Genomic DNA, 18,207 nt, shown 5'->3' on the forward strand with positions numbered 1-18,207 from the left:
ATAAAGGCTATTCCGAGCCTTGGGCTACACCACCTATTACTTATCTATTCCATGATGTATCCCAATCCTAGTATATCCATTGGAAAAGTGAAACTATGAATCAAAACTTTAAAATACTACAAACTATTTTGAAGGTGTAAAGCTGAAAAGTTGGGGAGCACCATTAACAGTGCTCTATTGATGCAAAAAACTGTAAATACTTTAAGAGACAGAAAACAAAGATTCTATTTTAGTGGTTCTCAACATATAGTGCCTGTCTTTTCACCTTTAATTTACAAAATTAGATTTTTAACTTTTTTGTGCTTGTGTAAAGATACCTGTGCATAAAAGCCTCCTCTGTATGACACACTAGATTAGTCATTGTATTTGAATAGATTTTTACACAGGTGAATTGAAATGCAGAAACATACTGATCATCACAGCAACGTTACAGCAAAAAACTTGGCTAAAACTTTGCATTGTGGTGAGGGTTAGTTCTGTATTTTGATATGGTGAATATTCTTTCATCAAAGTAGTATCTTAATCCATTTTGAAAACAGAGAGAAATAAGTTCTTGAAAACAAGCTGTTTTCAAGGGCATTCTTATTATGATGATGAACAAACACATGAAGTGATATTTATGAAAAAAATTAATAAATTAGTTTTGTATGAACTGTATTGAGTATGAACTTCAGGTTAGTTCTTTCAGTCTTTTTTTTTTCCTTGCACTCATGCTGCATGTCTGCCTTTCTACCAGGTGGAATCTCACTCAGAAACAGGTATTTTCTCAGTTGACCTCAGTCATGAAAACCACCCACAGTTATCTGGGTTATATCAGAATTCCCTTATACTTGGTATTTCTTTCCAGGGTTCTCCAGGGGAACGTGGAGCAGCGGGCACTGCTGGCCCAATTGGTCTTCCAGGTCGTCCTGGACCTCAGGGTCCTCCAGGCCCTGCAGGGGAGAAGGGTGCTCCTGTAAGTAATCACAGTCCTGAAAAACTCTCATGGCACAGACTTTTCATTCCAGAAGGTTACTTTTCCTCACTCTAATATTTGCCTATTAAATATATAATCTACTCCTTCTAGATTTATAATAAAGTACATAGTAAAACATTCATTGTCATACCCTCTAATACCCAGAAGAGTTAAACCTGTTATTATCACAGCATGGAGGGAATATAATAAAAAAATTCATTACAACTCTGTGCCCAGCCACTCTCCCTTAGCATACAAGTATATTTGACATTGGTTTCCATTATTGTTATTCTCTGGTATATTCTCTTCCCTTGAGAGTTTCCTTTCTGCTGTTTTGTTTCGTTGTTTTTCTTTTTTTGAGAGGTGAGGGTTCTGGTTTTTTAGATTTTTGTATGGTAATGTGGCTCCTTGTACTGAAATTTTCATTAGTCTCCTGTGATTATGTGGATTGCTTCCTTTTCTTTGCAACCAGGGTGAAAAAGGTCCTCAAGGTCCAGCTGGCCGCGATGGAATCCAGGGTCCTGTAGGACTTCCTGGTCCTGCTGGCCCTAGTGGTTCTCCTGGAGAAGATGGTGACAAGGTGAATCATTTTAATTGGTATTAGTGCATCAGTGAGAAGATCTGTCAGTACATTTCTCTGTAGCTTTCCTCACAATAAATATGGCAACAAACAAACAACTCTTACCCTGCCTCCCCCAAACTTCCTCTGCTTACTGTAAAAAACCTTTAAAAACTCTTCTATAATCAAATGTCTGAGGGACAGATGCCATGGGACATTGGGATTTGTGTTCAAGAACTAGTAGAATAACATTTATCCTGGCAAAGAAGCAAAGATGAAAGTATGGCAAAATAAATTGAGGCATATTATGCCAAAATTGATTTTTGCCTATTTTAGAAAACTTGGTTTGCTGAATGAGTAAGATGAAATGTTCTGAGTAATATATAGGGATTCAGAACCACTGTTGATAGGTTGAGAGCATCAAAATAATTATGTTCGCAGCAGAGATACTCTGTTGACTTCTGGCAGAATTTAGGACACGGCAGCTTTCAGGATCATTGTGCATGTTTGCTTGATCCAACACTGCTCTGTTAGTTAGCATCGGGTAAAGGTAAACATATTGACATTAATTTTTGTGATGCATGAGTGTTATTATCCCACAGAGAGTATTTTCTGTTATTTAATTTAATTGGCCTTTATTATTGTATATAACCCCCATTATTTTCTAACACAGTTTCTTGGTGATTTGAATAATTCTGAAGTTTTAAAACGCTGTACACTACGTTGAGAAGCAGTTGTTCAGTCACAAACAGTTAGATGAGTCTGTAAATCAGGGTACTTTCATTATAAGTTCATATTGAAGGTGACAAGAGGAACACAATTTCCTTTATTTAGAGCTCAGTTGCACTATACTTCAAAGCCAGGTCTTGTTGCCCTTTGCAATACAGCAATCAATATCTGGATTAATATGACATACTATTGATCATTGCAGAATTGCTGCCTTTAGGCTTTCACTTGAAGCAGCAGCATAAAACATAAAATAATCATATCAACAGGAACATTTAAAAATACCGTGATATTGACTTCAGCTGAGTGTGAAGGAAACCATTTTAAACAAGTTTAACTTTTAACTTTCAATTACAGGGGGAAATCGGTGAACCGGGTCAGAAAGGCAGTAAAGGCGACAAAGGAGAAAACGTGAGTAGCAAAATCCTTTGTCCATTACATCTTTATGAATAAAAAGTATTCATGCATGAAGCATGCAGGTGGCCTTGCTACATAAATGAGCAGAAAAAAGACACACTTCTAAAATGGTTCTTCAAAAAAATGCTGATTTACTGCGACACCAGAGGTTTGTATTATAGAGCCATGCATATACTTAGTATTGTTCATATTCCTAGAGCTTACAGAATCACTAAAAAATAGAAAGGTACACTATACTCTTGAGCACCCTTCCTGTATCATTGAAATAATTCTGCATTTGAACTGAGAGAGCCCAAGAATTCACATGCACTCTCTTACTGTGTTTAAGTTAATGTCACTGACTGGATTGTGTGAACAAATCCAGCTTCAGCTTCTTAGCCATAACAATGAAAACTATGAAGAAAATATTCATTAGAGGAATCTACTAATACTGCCTTAAAATTTTTAAAGAATAGCTAATTCTTGGAGAGCACAATTAAATGATGGCAACATTTCAGAACAGTGAAGACCTAAGATGAAATGGCTTATAGAAGCTTTCATATATTGTCATTAGGCCTGTTAGTGAACCTAGGACTAATTGGGCTTTTACCATTTTAATTTGACTTTTTCTGTCTTCAAAAGTTCAGGCACTTTTTGATTGAGGCTAGAAATATAAAATTAAGCATTTTCCACTGGGAAATTTGAAGCTAGAAAGAATAAAACTAGCATTTATTTATTTATGTTTGATTGTGGTTTCTTTCCCAAAAATTAAAAAAGGTTGGTTTTCACTTGTGTTCAATTACAAGATAAACTGGCACTTTATTTGAATAATTTTCCTGAAGAAAAAAATTGAGATGCAAGGGCAGGAAGATTCCTTTTGTTATATATCAACAATATTCACAGTCAGCAAAGCTCAGAACTCAACATAGAGGTATTCATAGCTAAGCATATTTATCTTGAAAACACTGTGTGCTTTTTGCAATTAACCATTTACAGAGCATTCTTAAGAGAAGATTGCTTTTAAAAATTGCACCAAATTTATAGTTTAGATATTAATAGATGATGTTTTATAGGAGGTTATATACACATTCAAGCGAATCATAGTTTTATGATAATTTCAAGGAAAAATTGTGGCAATAAAATGTGGGAAAAAACGACAAGGGTTTTTGTTTTGTTTTGCTTGGGGCATTTTTTATTTTGGTTTGAATTGGGTTGGGGTTTTGTTTGTTTGTTTTTTGGTGTTTTGTTGTTCTTGTTTTTAAAGATAAGCTTGTTCTTCTCAATAATTTATGTGAGAAAGACTTCTGCAGTTTCCACTGTAGAAAACACATTCTTTTCACAATCTTGTTTTTATAGATTAAATCACAAGTGTTTTAATAAATTATTTGTAATGCCCTGTTAAGATCAGAAATGTAATACTATACATAAGAGAGCACTTCTATGATAAATCCCTGTTTTCCAAGAAATATACGTGTAATCAAGTTGTAAACAAATTCTGCTTCAGACTAAAATTACTCCTGCATAACTGAGCTGAGTGCTTTGGTTAACTTTGTAGAATCAAGTTATCAAGGTGAAATTTTAATCTGTTTGCTGTTGTAGTTGTAAACCAGCTGTGGGATACATAGAGATATATGCAGCTCCTGTTTGTCCACCTAAAGAGGTTGAGAACAGAACAGGCCCTGTGTACACAGAAGAATCTGGCATTTAAAGGAAAGGGAAGAGGAAGCTCGTGAGGCAGGTCATGGAATAACAGAAGCACAGAATGGCTTTGGTTGGAAAGGAAGTTAAAGATCAGCTTGTTCCAGCCCCATCCAGTTCCACTTCAGGCTTTGCACGTGATCATATGCATCTCCCCTTTTCCCCTTTGACATGCCTCTTCATTAGGGAGGCTTCTGCGTCAGAGAAATTCAGGAAAAAACATGTGCTGCACTTCTCTATTTCACATCATTTTAGCATAGCTGAGCATTAGACTGTGACCACAGTTCCCTTAGTGAGTACTAATGTATTTGGGCATGTTCCAGCAGACCTGCTTTACAAATAAAGTGTCTGCAGCATTATCATTTGAGAATGTGTTCTGTACTCTCAGTTTCAAGGTTTAAGGCATTTGAGAATATTATTCATTTTCCTTGAAATGCAGGATTCAGTGTTCAGGCCTGCTTAGTTAAGTGAACGTTACCCCAGCTGAAGACACGTTTGCCCTCAAGTGCAGCCATTCAACTCTGACAGTTTCAGAATGTGTTTATTTTAACTCTGCTCCTTTCAACATGCTGACAGAGGTATATTGGGGCAGGGAGGAGAGGCCTTTTTGGTCACCTCTGAAAGGTTCTAAAGAAGAAGTACCCAGTTCTGAAATCACAGGACATGCAGAATAGATATTCACAATACCTAACCACCCACAGAAGCCTTGGTGAGCATTTAGAGCCTGATCCCAGCAAGGATCCTGAGCAAAGAACTGATTCTTCTTTCCTCTTTAAGAAAAGCTGGAAACATCTTCCCTTGAAACTAACAAGGATTTATGTTTAGGGGTTTAAATATACTGTGCCTAACAAAAATACTATTAGCTATATCCTACCTAGGGACAGCACAATTTTGTTGTTGATATGCATCCTCTCTTGACCTTCAAAACCTCCACAGCTATCACAGCTGCCTTTATTAACTGAAGATTCTCTCATCATTCTGAGTCTTTCCATTTGCCCTCCAGAGCTCTATTTCCCCTCATAGCCATGGAAAAAAAAGTCTAGTCATGTGTCCAAATAAACTTCTCATTAATCAATTGCAAAGTACCTTCCAACAGTGCTTTATATCAAAAAGGGCTTTTAAATTAATTTAAAAACATATAGGCCTCATTCCAGGGCCTATAAAATAGAGGAGAATGTTTAAGCATCCACAGAGTGTAAAACAATCCATTTCAATGGGATTTTTTAAAAAGTCCATGCATGTCAATTCCCTTTCTCATGGTATCCCTCCCCATTCCACTGGAGCATTCCTAGGAGTCCTTTCTTTAGATATATCATCAGAGAGCTTTGCTTCATGTATTGCCATCAGGTATGTGACAGAAAGAAAATGCTAAGAGAAATATATAGCTTGACTGTAAGATACTCCTAAAGTATACACAGCACCCAATGAAAGAAATAAGTCCCTTTTCCTAATCTCCCTATAAGGAGCACCGTAATCTAATTTTAGCCCTACCAAGGCCTTTAAATCCAAGCATTATTCTACTTTAAAATAAAATTTGCAGCCTAGAAGCTGTAGAAAACTTTCTATCTGATATAGACTAGAATTAGCCAATGCCAGGTGTTTTTATGCTTTCTTAGCTTCACTATTCATCAGTCTAGTTCCTCTAGTGTTGAAAAAACAAGATTCAAACTACCACATTATTTTAACTCCGTCATAAATTAATAGCTGGTATTCATCTACTCTGTTAGATAGCTTTGTTATATCACGTCTGCATGACTGACTTCTATATAACTTAGAAAATTATTATTCTGTCAGGACACTGAAAAAAATTAGGGAGTTCCTCTCAGAGACTTTTTTTTTGCCATTCTGCTGAAAAAAGACTTAATATCAAAGAGAACATGACTCCCAGTGCTCAGCAAGAACTTACAGTTTTTTGTATCTCCTGGAGGTCAAAATAAGCTTTGTGCTGTTGTAAAAATAATTTGCAGTTTCATAAAAACTAATCCAAATAATAAGCGCTCCAATTAAAGATACATTTTTAGATGATGCTTTAAAGGTTGAAGGTTTTCCTGAATAAATCTCATTGGAAGTGTTGATATTTTTAATTGCGAAAGAAATATTTTTCATTTTAATTCATGTTTGCATGAGAATCCATTCTGAAACATTAAAAATGTGCTTCCAACAAATGCCAGTATTGCCTCCTATAGATGTGTGCCAATCTGAGTTTTGGAGAAATAAACAAATAATGATTATTTATACTGAATGCAAAAGACTTGTGAATAATCTACATTCTCTATGAAGAAACGTGGAAATGCTTAATAGACCGTGATCATGTAAGCAGGGTTTGCTCTCATCTCTGTCTTTGCTTTTCATCTCATTCCAGATGTCAGAATCACTAACTTGTCCTTTTGATGTTTGTCTGTTGCAGGGTCCTCCGGGTCCCCCAGGTCTCCAGGGTCCTGTTGGTGCCCCGGGTATAGCTGTAAGTAGCTTATTCAGAGCAAACCTCAACCTTGCATAACTTCTCTGATACTTAGAAGTTCTTTGAACTACACGCTCCTTACTCAGGAATGCATTTCAAATCACTGAGCACTTACATGCAGTTCTTCATTGTAAACAAGCCTGCATGGGTGGTGGTGTCCTACTGCAGATTTATAGCAGGGCAGTCATTCGACAGAATCATTACAAATTAAATACTGTGAATAGTGAATGGGGCCCATCCTGTCAGTGAACTTGCTTGGTGGTTTGTATAACAGCTCAGTACCAGATGCAATTAAGAGACAGTACCTCTTTTTAAAATCCACCTGATATCAGGTGGATTGAATTTTATTTTTATTTAGAAGGCTTTGAATTCTTTTACTCTGAAGATTGGTAGAACTATATGCTACTCATATTTACTAATATGTAAGTATTCAACAGCTAGAATGTTTATGCAGATGAGAAAGAGAAGAGGAATTCAGGGAAAATTATTTTTGTAAGACAAGCAGTATTAATTGACCTACATTAAACCAGGGCATGTGCTGGTATTCTATTTGTATAACAGATTTCATCTGATCAGGAGGGTGTGCATGCATTTGTAAAGACATTTGGCATGATTATGAGCCCTGTTGTAGTTGTTTTCCAGTCATTTCCATGGAGATTTTTCTGCTGTTATTATCAGACCTGTGATATTTTTGCTTTTCATTGTTTCCACATAGGGGGGTGATGGAGAGCCAGGCCCAAGAGGTCAGCAAGGGATGTTTGGGCAAAAAGGTGATGAAGGTCCTCGAGGCTTCCCCGGCCCTCCAGGCCCTATTGGCTTACAGGTAAATTCCTTTATTTTACCCTTCACTTGTAAGAACCCTGACTTCTGTGTCAGAAGCTGAATGGCTATGGGCCTCTACTAAATAAATAATAGTATCAGTCAATAAGAACTGAAAGATCCAACATTCATAGAGTTTATGCAGATTTAATGCTGCAGGAGATTAGTAGGATGCTCTGAAACTGAACTGCTGGCTAACTCAGGCTTTAGAATTTCATTCAGTAATTCATTCATTGACAGAGTCAAACAATTTCTGTTTTAACAAGTGCACTTCTTTATACAGGAGATACTCACTTTTAAGAAAAGATGCAACCTGAAGGGGGTTCAACATGTCCTAGTCATGTACAGTATTTTCCCACTAGGTTTTGGCAACACAGTATGTTTCTCAGTGATACTATTACAGACACTACTTGTGTCCTGAAAGATTAGCAGAACTCCGTAATATTTTTATACTGCAGCCATCACAGGCAGGTTCCTATAGTTTCAGTTTTCTTCCTCTTAAAATTGATATTTTATGAGTCAAAAGCCACAAAGCAAGCATACAGTAAAATGCAGGCTTCTCACTGCTGCATCCAGAGAATTACCGCTGAAAAATCTGCTTTTTCAAAAATTTAATTTGCCTAAATATAATGAGACAAAGAACAAGACATTTAGGACCTTTGATTCATTTCCACTTAATTAACTTGAGAGCACAGAACACTTATTAATTCTAATCCATGAAACATGAATCTAAGCTGTAACATGAATCCTATACACACTCTTTTAAAAATGATGGCAATAGTGTTTGAATATATTCAAACAGTACATCTCCTTTCTATCCACCACATGTGAACTGACTCATCTCTGTCACTAAACCAAACCTTAACCTGTACCTCTACCTGCACCTGATAACCTGTACCTGACCCTTCATTTGGGAATGCCCAGCTCAGTGATGATAGTGCTTCTAGCTAGGTATCAATATTAGTATCAGCTACAGTTTTCTTCTCTTGGTGTTTGTTAGTAGACAAACTTGGACGCTTTTGTGCTAAGGGTATGTCTGTATAACCCAATGCAATGCCTCTCAGCAGGATTTATCACCTCCACTGGACACCTTAATAAAGCAGTTATGCAACTTCCAGTACTCAGGTAGTTTAGACATCTTTGCATACCACTTCATTGTGCTGCACTGATCATGTTTTCTTTACATATATATGTATCATAGCATAAGTTAAATTATCCAAACCTGCACCTGGCCTCTGGATAACAATGTCAGTGTTTTTAAAGTCACCCACCCTAGCATTTCTGTGTGCATTTAGTTTTCAAAAAAAATTTTCTGCTTCACCAAATTAAGCAACTTAGGACTCCATATACATATGCTGTAATATAAAGAAAGCTTCTTTTCTTTTTCATTTTAATGCAAATTGGTCTTCTTTTCTTGTTCCACCACCCTGCCCTCTCCCAAGTTCACAATTTTCACATATAGATCTCATTTATATTGTTTCATATTGATTCATAACTCATCATTCCAGGTACCCTACTAATAGTATTCTCCTCCATGTGTTTTAGGGTCTGCCTGGCCCACCAGGTGAAAAAGGTGAAAATGGTGATGTGGGCCCAATGGTAAGACTTTTTCCCCACTAGTCACTCTAGAGGCCATAAATATCCTCCATATATTATTATCCCTTCTCTATAGCTCACAATTTGTTATTCCTGAATTTAGTGATTGAGTGAAACATTTTGTGTAACAAACTCTCTCTGGGATTTACTTTGCTTTCCCACAACTATCTCCTCATCTTTAATATCAAGATTTAAGTAACCTAAGAAAATACTCTGAAAAATAGACAGTAAAACAGATGCTGTGCGTGTCTGAGACAGGAGAGTGGTAATCAGCTTCAGGAAAGAAAAAGTAGATACCACTGCACCAGAGAGTCTGGAGCTGCTTTTCTGAAATTCAGGACATTGTATGTTAGCTTCAGGTAATTGCAAGCTAGAAGATGGTAAACACTGTTTGGCTCTGTTTGCTTTCTCTGGGTGATGCATATTCCAACTGTTTGTAGTGTTGACAGAATGCCTTCTGGGCTGTTCCTGACAGAAATGCAAGCTCTCTACAGTATATATTTGCCTCCAGCACTCTATGCCAAGTCTGGATGCTTCATTAATGCCCACCTCTAGGCAGGATGATGCAGGACTGCCACAAGGCCCTCAGCACACACAGGAGCAAGTCCAGGGTCTCTGCACAGCGGGGTGGGCAGGCAGGTAACCTGCAGGGAAAGTACAGTGCGGGATACCAAGCCTCAGATCCTTTGAGCTCAGGTACTGTGTACCAGAGCCTGGATCCCCTGCCACCCTGTGAGCTCATCCAATGGGCAGCAATCTGGCCCTGCCATTCCTGTAGCACTGCAAAGATTAAAAGCCCTCTACAGATTGAGTATATTCATTTTCATTGGTAAAAAATGCCTACTGCACTTATTCTTTATGGCTGTTCCATGATACTATGATATCAAATTGTCTCTTTGATACAGGGTCCACCTGGCCCTCCAGGTCCCAGAGGTCCCCAGGGTCCTAATGGAGCTGATGTAAGAATTTACCTCTTTTTTTATCTTTGTAATTCAGTAATAAGCACTCTATTTTGGATAACTATATTTGGGATAACAAATATCTTTTACCATTGTAGGGTCCTCAAGGTCCCCCAGGCTCTATCGGCTCTGTTGGAGGCGTTGGTGAAAAGGTGAGTGTTGATAATAACCTCCTAGAAAGAGAAAACATTAGAATAGGAATATGAATGTACATTTCGTTTCCCTGTGGAGATATATGGATATATTACAATTCCCAAATATTCTTCATTAACCTAGTAATTATTAATAGTGATCTAGCTATACTCCTAATTGCTGGCTTACCACAGTTGGTCTTTTTATTTCAAGTTTTAGACCACAAAATTATTTAACAATCAGAGGAAAGAACTTTGGAGCAGAAAATGTAGTTCTCAGGCAAAGTAATAAAGCAAGGTTATTTCCTTAACTACATATGATGCTTTCAGTCACATTATTGGCCTCAAATGCTTTCCATGTTATGCTGAGTATCTTCCAATATGACATAGCCCTCTATCTGGAACAACAAAGATCTCCACTATTATCTGATGTATCAGTGGTAAATATGTCTGTGAAGTGAAGCAGACCTTCAGCATCCATATATGTCTGCTCCTCATACAGACAGATACAGTGCCAATAAGTCAAAGGTTTGAGGATTATTTATGTTAGTTGAAAACCTGACAAGACTGAGGCTATATGACATTCATTCATCACAATTATTTTCATTGCTGTTTTCAGTTCTCTATTCAGAAAATTTCCTATTAGTATATGGAGTGGGTTTGTTTGGTTTTTGTTTGTTTGTTTTTAATTTCATATCTTACCCAAAGAAAATGCCAGATATATCTTCCCTTTTCTTAAAGGAAAGATGACATATCCATAGATATAAGGGCATTTTTTTTCTGTGATTTATTTGAAGCAACAGAGTAAACTATTTTATAGTGCTGAACAAGCAAAAATTTCAAGAGATAGTCTCTTGAAATACCTGTTTATGTTTATTTTATTAAGTTACATGACCTCAGCCACATCACTCATGTAAGCCTAAAAGCCTTTTGCTGTAATGAATATGAATTTCTTCTTGAACTTTGGAATTGGAAAGAAGATTCTCAGTGGAGCATAGGGTGGAGGAAACAAAATAGAAATATATTCTAGGTCACTTTATAAATAGCTTCTTGAGAAACTATGTAAATTTCTCTTGAGTATTTAATTATTTGCCAAAGAGTCTCATTTGTATTGAAAGAAACACTGATGTCAATAAATTCTAGAAAAGACATCTCTAGGTATGTCAGTATTGGTAGTTTTTCAGAAAGCTCACCATATTGTTAAATTTTCAGAACACAAAGCAAGATTTCCCTTTTTCTTTCTGTCCCATCAGATAAATAAATGCACAGGTACCTTTTCTCTCATCTTCCTCATATACTATAACTGAACCTCAGCACTTCAGAAGTCTTAAGTTCTTCACCCTTTATCCCCATATTCTCTTTGGCACAATGGACCAGTATTGTACCTTTAGGTACAAATGAATTTACAAAATAGCTACTATGAATTTACAAAAAATTACTCAAGTACCATGTCAATCAAAATCACTTATATTTTTCATGATTCTCTTCTTGATCACTGTTCCAAAGCATGTTACTCTGCTTCATAGAGCTGGTAGGTATTCTTTCTCTTTACAAGACATGGAAGTTGCCATTACTTTCCCAGGATCATTTGTATGACTAGTAAAAAGATAAAAATCTCCAGTTCATCTTACAGTAGCTCACAAGCTTCTTGTTCATCTATAACAACAAAAGATCTTTCTCATGATGCTCTTCAGTATTGTTGACATCTACCATTAAATGTTGGTTATGGGTTTGGTTTGTCAAAAGGAATCAACCACTTCTTAGCAGTATGACCAAACTATTAGTTTAATAGAATATTCAGGTGTTTCATGTTTTTCTTCTATATGCCTATCAAATAAATCATTTACCAATGCTCTAGGATGTGGTGAAGAGTGTACTACAATAATGTAATATAATATATGGCTTGTTGGAAAAATATCCTACTTTTTCTCCTTACTTTGTCTTTTGAGACCACAGGGCACTGAGCCCTGTCATGTGTCAAGCTGACAGTGCTTCACTGCAGCCCTTCTTTTTTAGGAAGTGCTCTGAGCATCAACTCACCTCTTGGGGACAACATCATTCTTGTGTCTTCAATCTCTTTTCACCAAAATTGCACATACAGGAGACATATAAAACATGATGTCTTTCTGCTTGACTGCATTATTAACAAAGATATTCCCTCTAATGTCCCAAGTTTGTGATATTGTTTGTTCGGCCTATTTTAAAAAAGATCTTGGCCTCATGAAAAGCTGCAGGATTTTGTTTCTCTCTGAGAAGAGTACCAAAAATGTGACGCAATGTAAGAGCTGTAGAAAAAAAAAGTTACTGGAAAAAGAGAGTCTGTATGTCAGTGAAATACAGAAAGTAATGGGTGCTATGGGAAGAAAAAATTTCCCTGTTACCACCAGGGTACTGAGAGAAACATTAATTATGAGAACATGAAAACCCACCTCATATAATATTGTGGCCCATTGAACTCGATAGGAATTTTGCCATTGGTTTCAGTCACCTCTTTAATTTTTACTGTTTCATGATCAAATTATATTCCCCTCATTTTGTAAAATCATTGACATATACTGAACTCCTCACTCCTTTGTTTCTCCCAGTGAATCATCTATGTGATTTAGAATCCCTATGTGTCATGATCAGCCCACAAAATTTAATTCAAGAACATGAAATTCAGACTGTTTATCACTTGGTTGTCATTTTTTATTTCTTCTTGCTTCTTTCCCATGTACTCTGCATTCACAGAGAAGCTTCCAAGTGTGTTATTTTGGAAGTTTTTATTTATTCTAATTACTTTCCTCCCTCCTCCTCAAGTGTTAGTACATGCCAGACTTTTTTTTTTCCTTGTTGGGATATCTTCCATCTTAATTTCAGTTCCATTTAATAAGTTTTGCAAGCTTAGAAATGATCAAGAGTTGTTTTGTCAGGAGGAGTTCCCGCAGTGGGAGGACAGTTCACGCTTCTAAACAAAACATGCATTTTCTCTTTTCTTCCCACAGATATTTTCCCCAATGTTTTTCTTATTATGTCAGCATGCTTTGGCCTCTGCACCCCTATCAGGAAAGATATATCATAGTAGAGATAATTCAATGCAGTGATTGTAGAGTGTAGAAAAACATTTTGGCGTCATCTCTGTCAGTGCTGCAGAGTGAACTGGGTTTGCTCATATTCATATTTGAATGCTTAGACCAGGAGATATTTTCTCATTAATATCAAGGTTTCAAAGCCCCCTTATCTTCTGGCAAATGATAAACAATTTTTTGTTTTATTTCACACTTAGTGCCATGCATTTTTAACTAACTTGTTGTTTCCTCTGTTCTACACACAAGGGCCCAAATGTTCAAAGCCCTCAGCACTACAAATGTGCGTGTAGCACTGCATTATTAATGCCTGGAACCTCCACGGAGCAGGCCAGAGGTCTGGAGACTCACACTCAACTACAACCAGCTCCCACACAAAGAGTATTCTCTTTGTTGTGCTTTTAATGAAGAAAAAGCATAAAGCCAAAATGTACCAACACATGTTCATCTTTAATTTGATGTCAAAGGCCTACCATGCAGATATTCTAAATACCCAGGGAGTTGCTCGTGACTTCTTAAAACTGTGCTGTAGACATTTTATGTAACATGAGAATGTACAACAGACAGGAAATGGAGCAAGTAATGTTAACCTCACACTTCTCTTCCACAAAACCTAATAAAATAAATTTACCTTAATAATTTAGATTAATCTGTGATAACTTCCCTCAGTACTGTGCCATTCTCCTGCCCTATCTCCCTTCTGCAGCATGTTGTAAACTGTCAGAGAGCAGTACAAACTGAATGTCTGCAGAACCTAAGCATTCTTTCTGCAGCCTCTCAGAGTTCAGATCTGGTTTACTCTATGAAAAAGTCTTATGCTAGAAAATCACTTATTATCACTGTTCCTTCCTATTATATTATTCTAAAATACTTTTTAAAGTAATACACTAATAAGGAGTCCAATACAGTACTTTCAGCAAGTGAAATCAGTAGTTTATGAGCTTAATCATTGATTTATGCTACAGATGGAAGTGAGAGGACAAAATCAATTGAGTATTCTGGCTCTAAGTTTAAAAACATGTCTGATAAGTTTTCACAGCCCTCTTTGTGTGTGTATATAATTGTTCCACACACGCATGCGCAGACATCGCTAAGGTCCTTAATCAAGATGGGTCTATGACAGTTTATGCTACTGTCCTAACAATTTGCTTTTAATAACTTTACATGACTTGCTGACTGTGATTTTTTTTCTCATCCTTCTACATCTCTCTAACATTCTTGTAAATATGAGCCCTCCTGAAAAACACAGTACAGCTTTAGAATTTCTCTCTCAATTAAACTCAGTTCTCCATATAGCCTTCTTATATATAACACAGTCACAGAGGGGAAAAGGGATTGTCTTCTAGAATCACAGTTTTTCTCTTTTTTTTTTTTCCTGTTTTGTGAGAATGGCAAAAAAGAGGCAAAACTGTAACTGATTCCTTCTCACAACTCAGTCAGTTGCAAAATTGCCACTCACTCTTACAAAATAATCATGCCCCAGAATCTAACCAAAAGGTGGCAGCCTTCCATCCAGTATCTCTGCCCTTTGTAGGGACGGTTCTCTAGAGCTGGTCATAAGGAAAACAAAGAACTTTTAAACTACTTTGCCTAGCTTGATAGAAAACATTCTGCTTGCTTAATCCAAGGAGGTTTTCAGAATTAAACATGTCTGTGAAACGACAAGGTGCTTTGTAGTTCAGGATGTCTGCCTTTGCTTGTTGAAATTCTGTCAGAGGAAGGCTTTGCCTAAGACAGACCAGACTAACTTTTAAAAGATCTGACCTGGTAAAAAAAGAAAAGAATCAGAGCTGAAATATATCTATTATTAGATCATAAAATCTATTTCCCAAAAGAACATGACATATTTTCTATGGAGAATGTGTATCAGATTCTGAATTAATACCATTTTTACCAAAAATAAAAAGGAAGACAAGGGCCAACAATAGCTATAGATTGCACTGGTTTTAGTAGATATAAGTACGCTCTCTGTAAATATATGCCAGCTACAATCTTCTCTATCAAAACATCAACTCCCTTAACAGCTGTCTAAACCAAATACAACATTTCATAGTGCCTAACACTTGAAATATAAAAATCACTGTCAGATAAAACAAGGAGTGCATACAAGGAAGAGTTGCATTTTTTCGTAGAGCAATGATATAGAAATATTAATGTGAGATGAAACTTTAACTGGTCTCGTCTTTCACAGATGCCCTTTAAGGGGAACATCTTGACATTTTCTAGCCCTTCCAATTTCCCTGCCTTCCACAGTGCTGCTTGTTGGGGAGCTGCTATGCACAAAGCTCCCAGAGCTGCCTGCAGCTGCCCATTGCCATGTGTGCTACAGCAGGCACCCCGAGATCCCCCCGTGCCCCCAAGGATAGGCCAATGTGTCAGAAAAAACCCATTGTTGCATGATAATCATAAAATGAAGATGTGTTTGTCAATGGGAAAGGTAAGAATTGCATTATAAATCAAATGTGGATCATCCTAAATTACACAATCATTTGGCAGAAAGGCAGAAAGAGAGCTGGCTCTCTGAGCAGCTTACAAGGGGATTACACCGGCACAAGTGCTTGTCAGGAAAGGCTTGGCACAACCGGTGCTCTTGTTACTCCTTTAGCAAGTCCTGCAATGGGAACACCTGTTAAAAGGGTCTATATAGTGGACTCTGTTATATATGGTACATCTACTAACTTGAATAGCATCAGTATTTTTGCAAACTCCAGGCTTCATTCTCCATTGCTACATAAATCTCATGGGATTGATAGGAGGCATGGACAAACCCCAGTACTAATGGTGGTGCAGATTCAGTCAAGCCTGTGCAGAGGATAAGGAAATGAAGATTATGGATTTTCCTAGAAAACATAATTAATGCTTATTGCCCTGAAGTATCCACTAGGTTGTTTGTGGGTTTTTTAAATAATGAATGCTGTATCATAGAAGCAAACGCTGTATCATAGAAGCAAATGAATATTACTACTAAAAGGGATAATTAATTTTTAACATTACTACAAATTCAAGTTCATTTAATAAAACATACCACAGTTTCTAAAGGCACATTCACCCTTTCAAAGTGCCCTTTCTAAAGGGCATTTTAATATTGCTCCTAAAATTTTGGTTGTCTGTTAATTAACCGAGTGTGGAATTCAGTTGGGTACTCAAATCTTTTTCATTAATCTAATGTAATATTTGCATTGGGCCAAATTCCAGTCCCAGTGAGGTCATCATGCTGCTTTTAGCTTCTCTGAAAAAAAGTTCAGTGTCTACACCAGTTGTTCAAAATTTGTATTTTATGATTTATAGCTTTATACTGCCCACACTGAAACAACAGCCATGCATGATGTATCAATTGAATTGTCATAGAACAAAGAGGGGCGTGTAGGTCACATGGACTATGAAGGATACACAAATTTATTCCAAATTTGTGAGGTCAGTAGAGAGGTTTGGGTAAAATGCATTTTCAGCAGTGAACTACTCTTGTCCATAGGCTTAATTATTGGCAAGGTACGTTTGGTTTGGAGAAAATCCCCCCATGAGAAGTTAGATTGAGAAATTCTTTGGAATAAGAATATTCAGTTCTTACCTCAGTACTCCATGATAATCACAAAGCATATTCTGTTATCCTTTCACAGATTTGTGTATCTGTGATGCTAATAACCAAATATTCTACTGTAGGAATAGTTTTCTAAAAAAAAGTTTATTTATCAGACCACTGAGTTAGAAAATAATCAGTCATAACTAAACTTCAAAATGAATAATTGAAAAGACAGTCTTTGAGCTAATACTTTATATTAGCTCAGAAACAGACTGAATTATCTTAAATGTTCACTTATGGGGCATAATCTTTGACTTGCACAAATTTTCTTCCTACAGTGTCATCCTCAAAGCCATCTGTTTTACTAAATAATTTCCATCACTGGTAAATACATAGCATACACCTCTGTAGTCTGTGGATAAAGTTTTACTAACTGCTATGCTATTGTTTTATCCTTATGTTTTTCTTTCTACAATTTTTTTATTCTAACAGTAGCTATAGCAATAATCACTTCACTCCATTGACATTCATTTCCAGTTAGTAGTCTCTTGTTTGTAGAAACTTGCTTCCAGGCAAAATTTATCTTCTAGAAAGCAAAATTATTCTAAAGAACAAACTACACAGTCAATACTCTTATTTAGCTTTTCTGTGGCTAGAAAGAAAGACGACAAACTGGAAATTTGCAGTGTATGGGATAATAAAGGGGAAGATCTTCCAAAGCCCAAAGGGCAGGTTAGTCTCCCTGGCTCACAAAAGTCTTAATTTGATACATTATCTCAAATTTTAGACTCCAGTTCTGCAAAGCCACATATGTTACTCAACCCCTTTAGGTAGGCCCAATGAAAACCAGTTCTAGTAAGCTGCTTACATGAATAAGCACAAGAAGAATACGCAATAACAGAAGTAAATTCACAGAAAAACAGAAGTAAATTCACAGAAATATTTTCCCTAATGACTTATAAATTTATCCTCACACACAGGGTGAACCTGGAGAAGCTGGTAACCCTGGACCTCCTGGAGAATCTGGAACAGCTGTGAGTACTGTGGTTTTGTATTATCATTAAACTCCAACTAAGGTACCTGGTAGAGCTTACTTTAGAAAGCATTTAATCAGGTTACTTGTGTATTTATGTATGATTTCTTTGAATTTTCAGTGAAGAACTTACACATTTAAAATGCAATTTGTTTCCATATAATAATAGACACAGGTAGAGGACGAAGCAGAAATCCTTCCAAGAGAGTACTTATTTTTTCTTCCAACGGTATTAACTTCAGCTTGCATGTTTTTCTCTCTGAAAACAGTTCATTGATGCAAACTGGGT

At 36.7% G+C, this 18,207-nt stretch overlaps 1 protein-coding gene across 4 annotated transcripts in view; it reads left to right on the forward strand.

The window, feature by feature from the left end:
* COL11A1 (collagen type XI alpha 1 chain) overlaps positions 1-18,207 on the forward strand; it is a 130,155-nt gene that overhangs the window by 92,615 nt on the left and 19,333 nt on the right. For all 4 annotated transcript variants that reach the window (XM_027892365.1, XM_027892367.1, XM_027892366.1 and 1 more), the window contains 9 exons: positions 848-955; positions 1,428-1,535; positions 2,598-2,651; positions 6,742-6,795; positions 7,511-7,618; positions 9,160-9,213; positions 10,116-10,169; positions 10,268-10,321; positions 17,866-17,919. In XM_027892365.1, the coding sequence (XP_027748166.1) occupies positions 848-955; positions 1,428-1,535; positions 2,598-2,651; positions 6,742-6,795; positions 7,511-7,618; positions 9,160-9,213; positions 10,116-10,169; positions 10,268-10,321; positions 17,866-17,919 (648 nt within the window). The remainder of the gene's footprint in view (positions 1-847; positions 956-1,427; positions 1,536-2,597; positions 2,652-6,741; positions 6,796-7,510; positions 7,619-9,159; positions 9,214-10,115; positions 10,170-10,267; positions 10,322-17,865; positions 17,920-18,207) is intronic.

The sequence above is a fragment of the Empidonax traillii genome, unplaced genomic scaffold (assembly GCF_003031625.1).
Source record: "Empidonax traillii isolate 1590-97213 ecotype Southwest subspecies unplaced genomic scaffold, ASM303162v1 scaffold347:size1123457, whole genome shotgun sequence".
Lineage (NCBI taxonomy): Eukaryota > Metazoa > Chordata > Aves > Passeriformes > Tyrannidae > Empidonax > Empidonax traillii.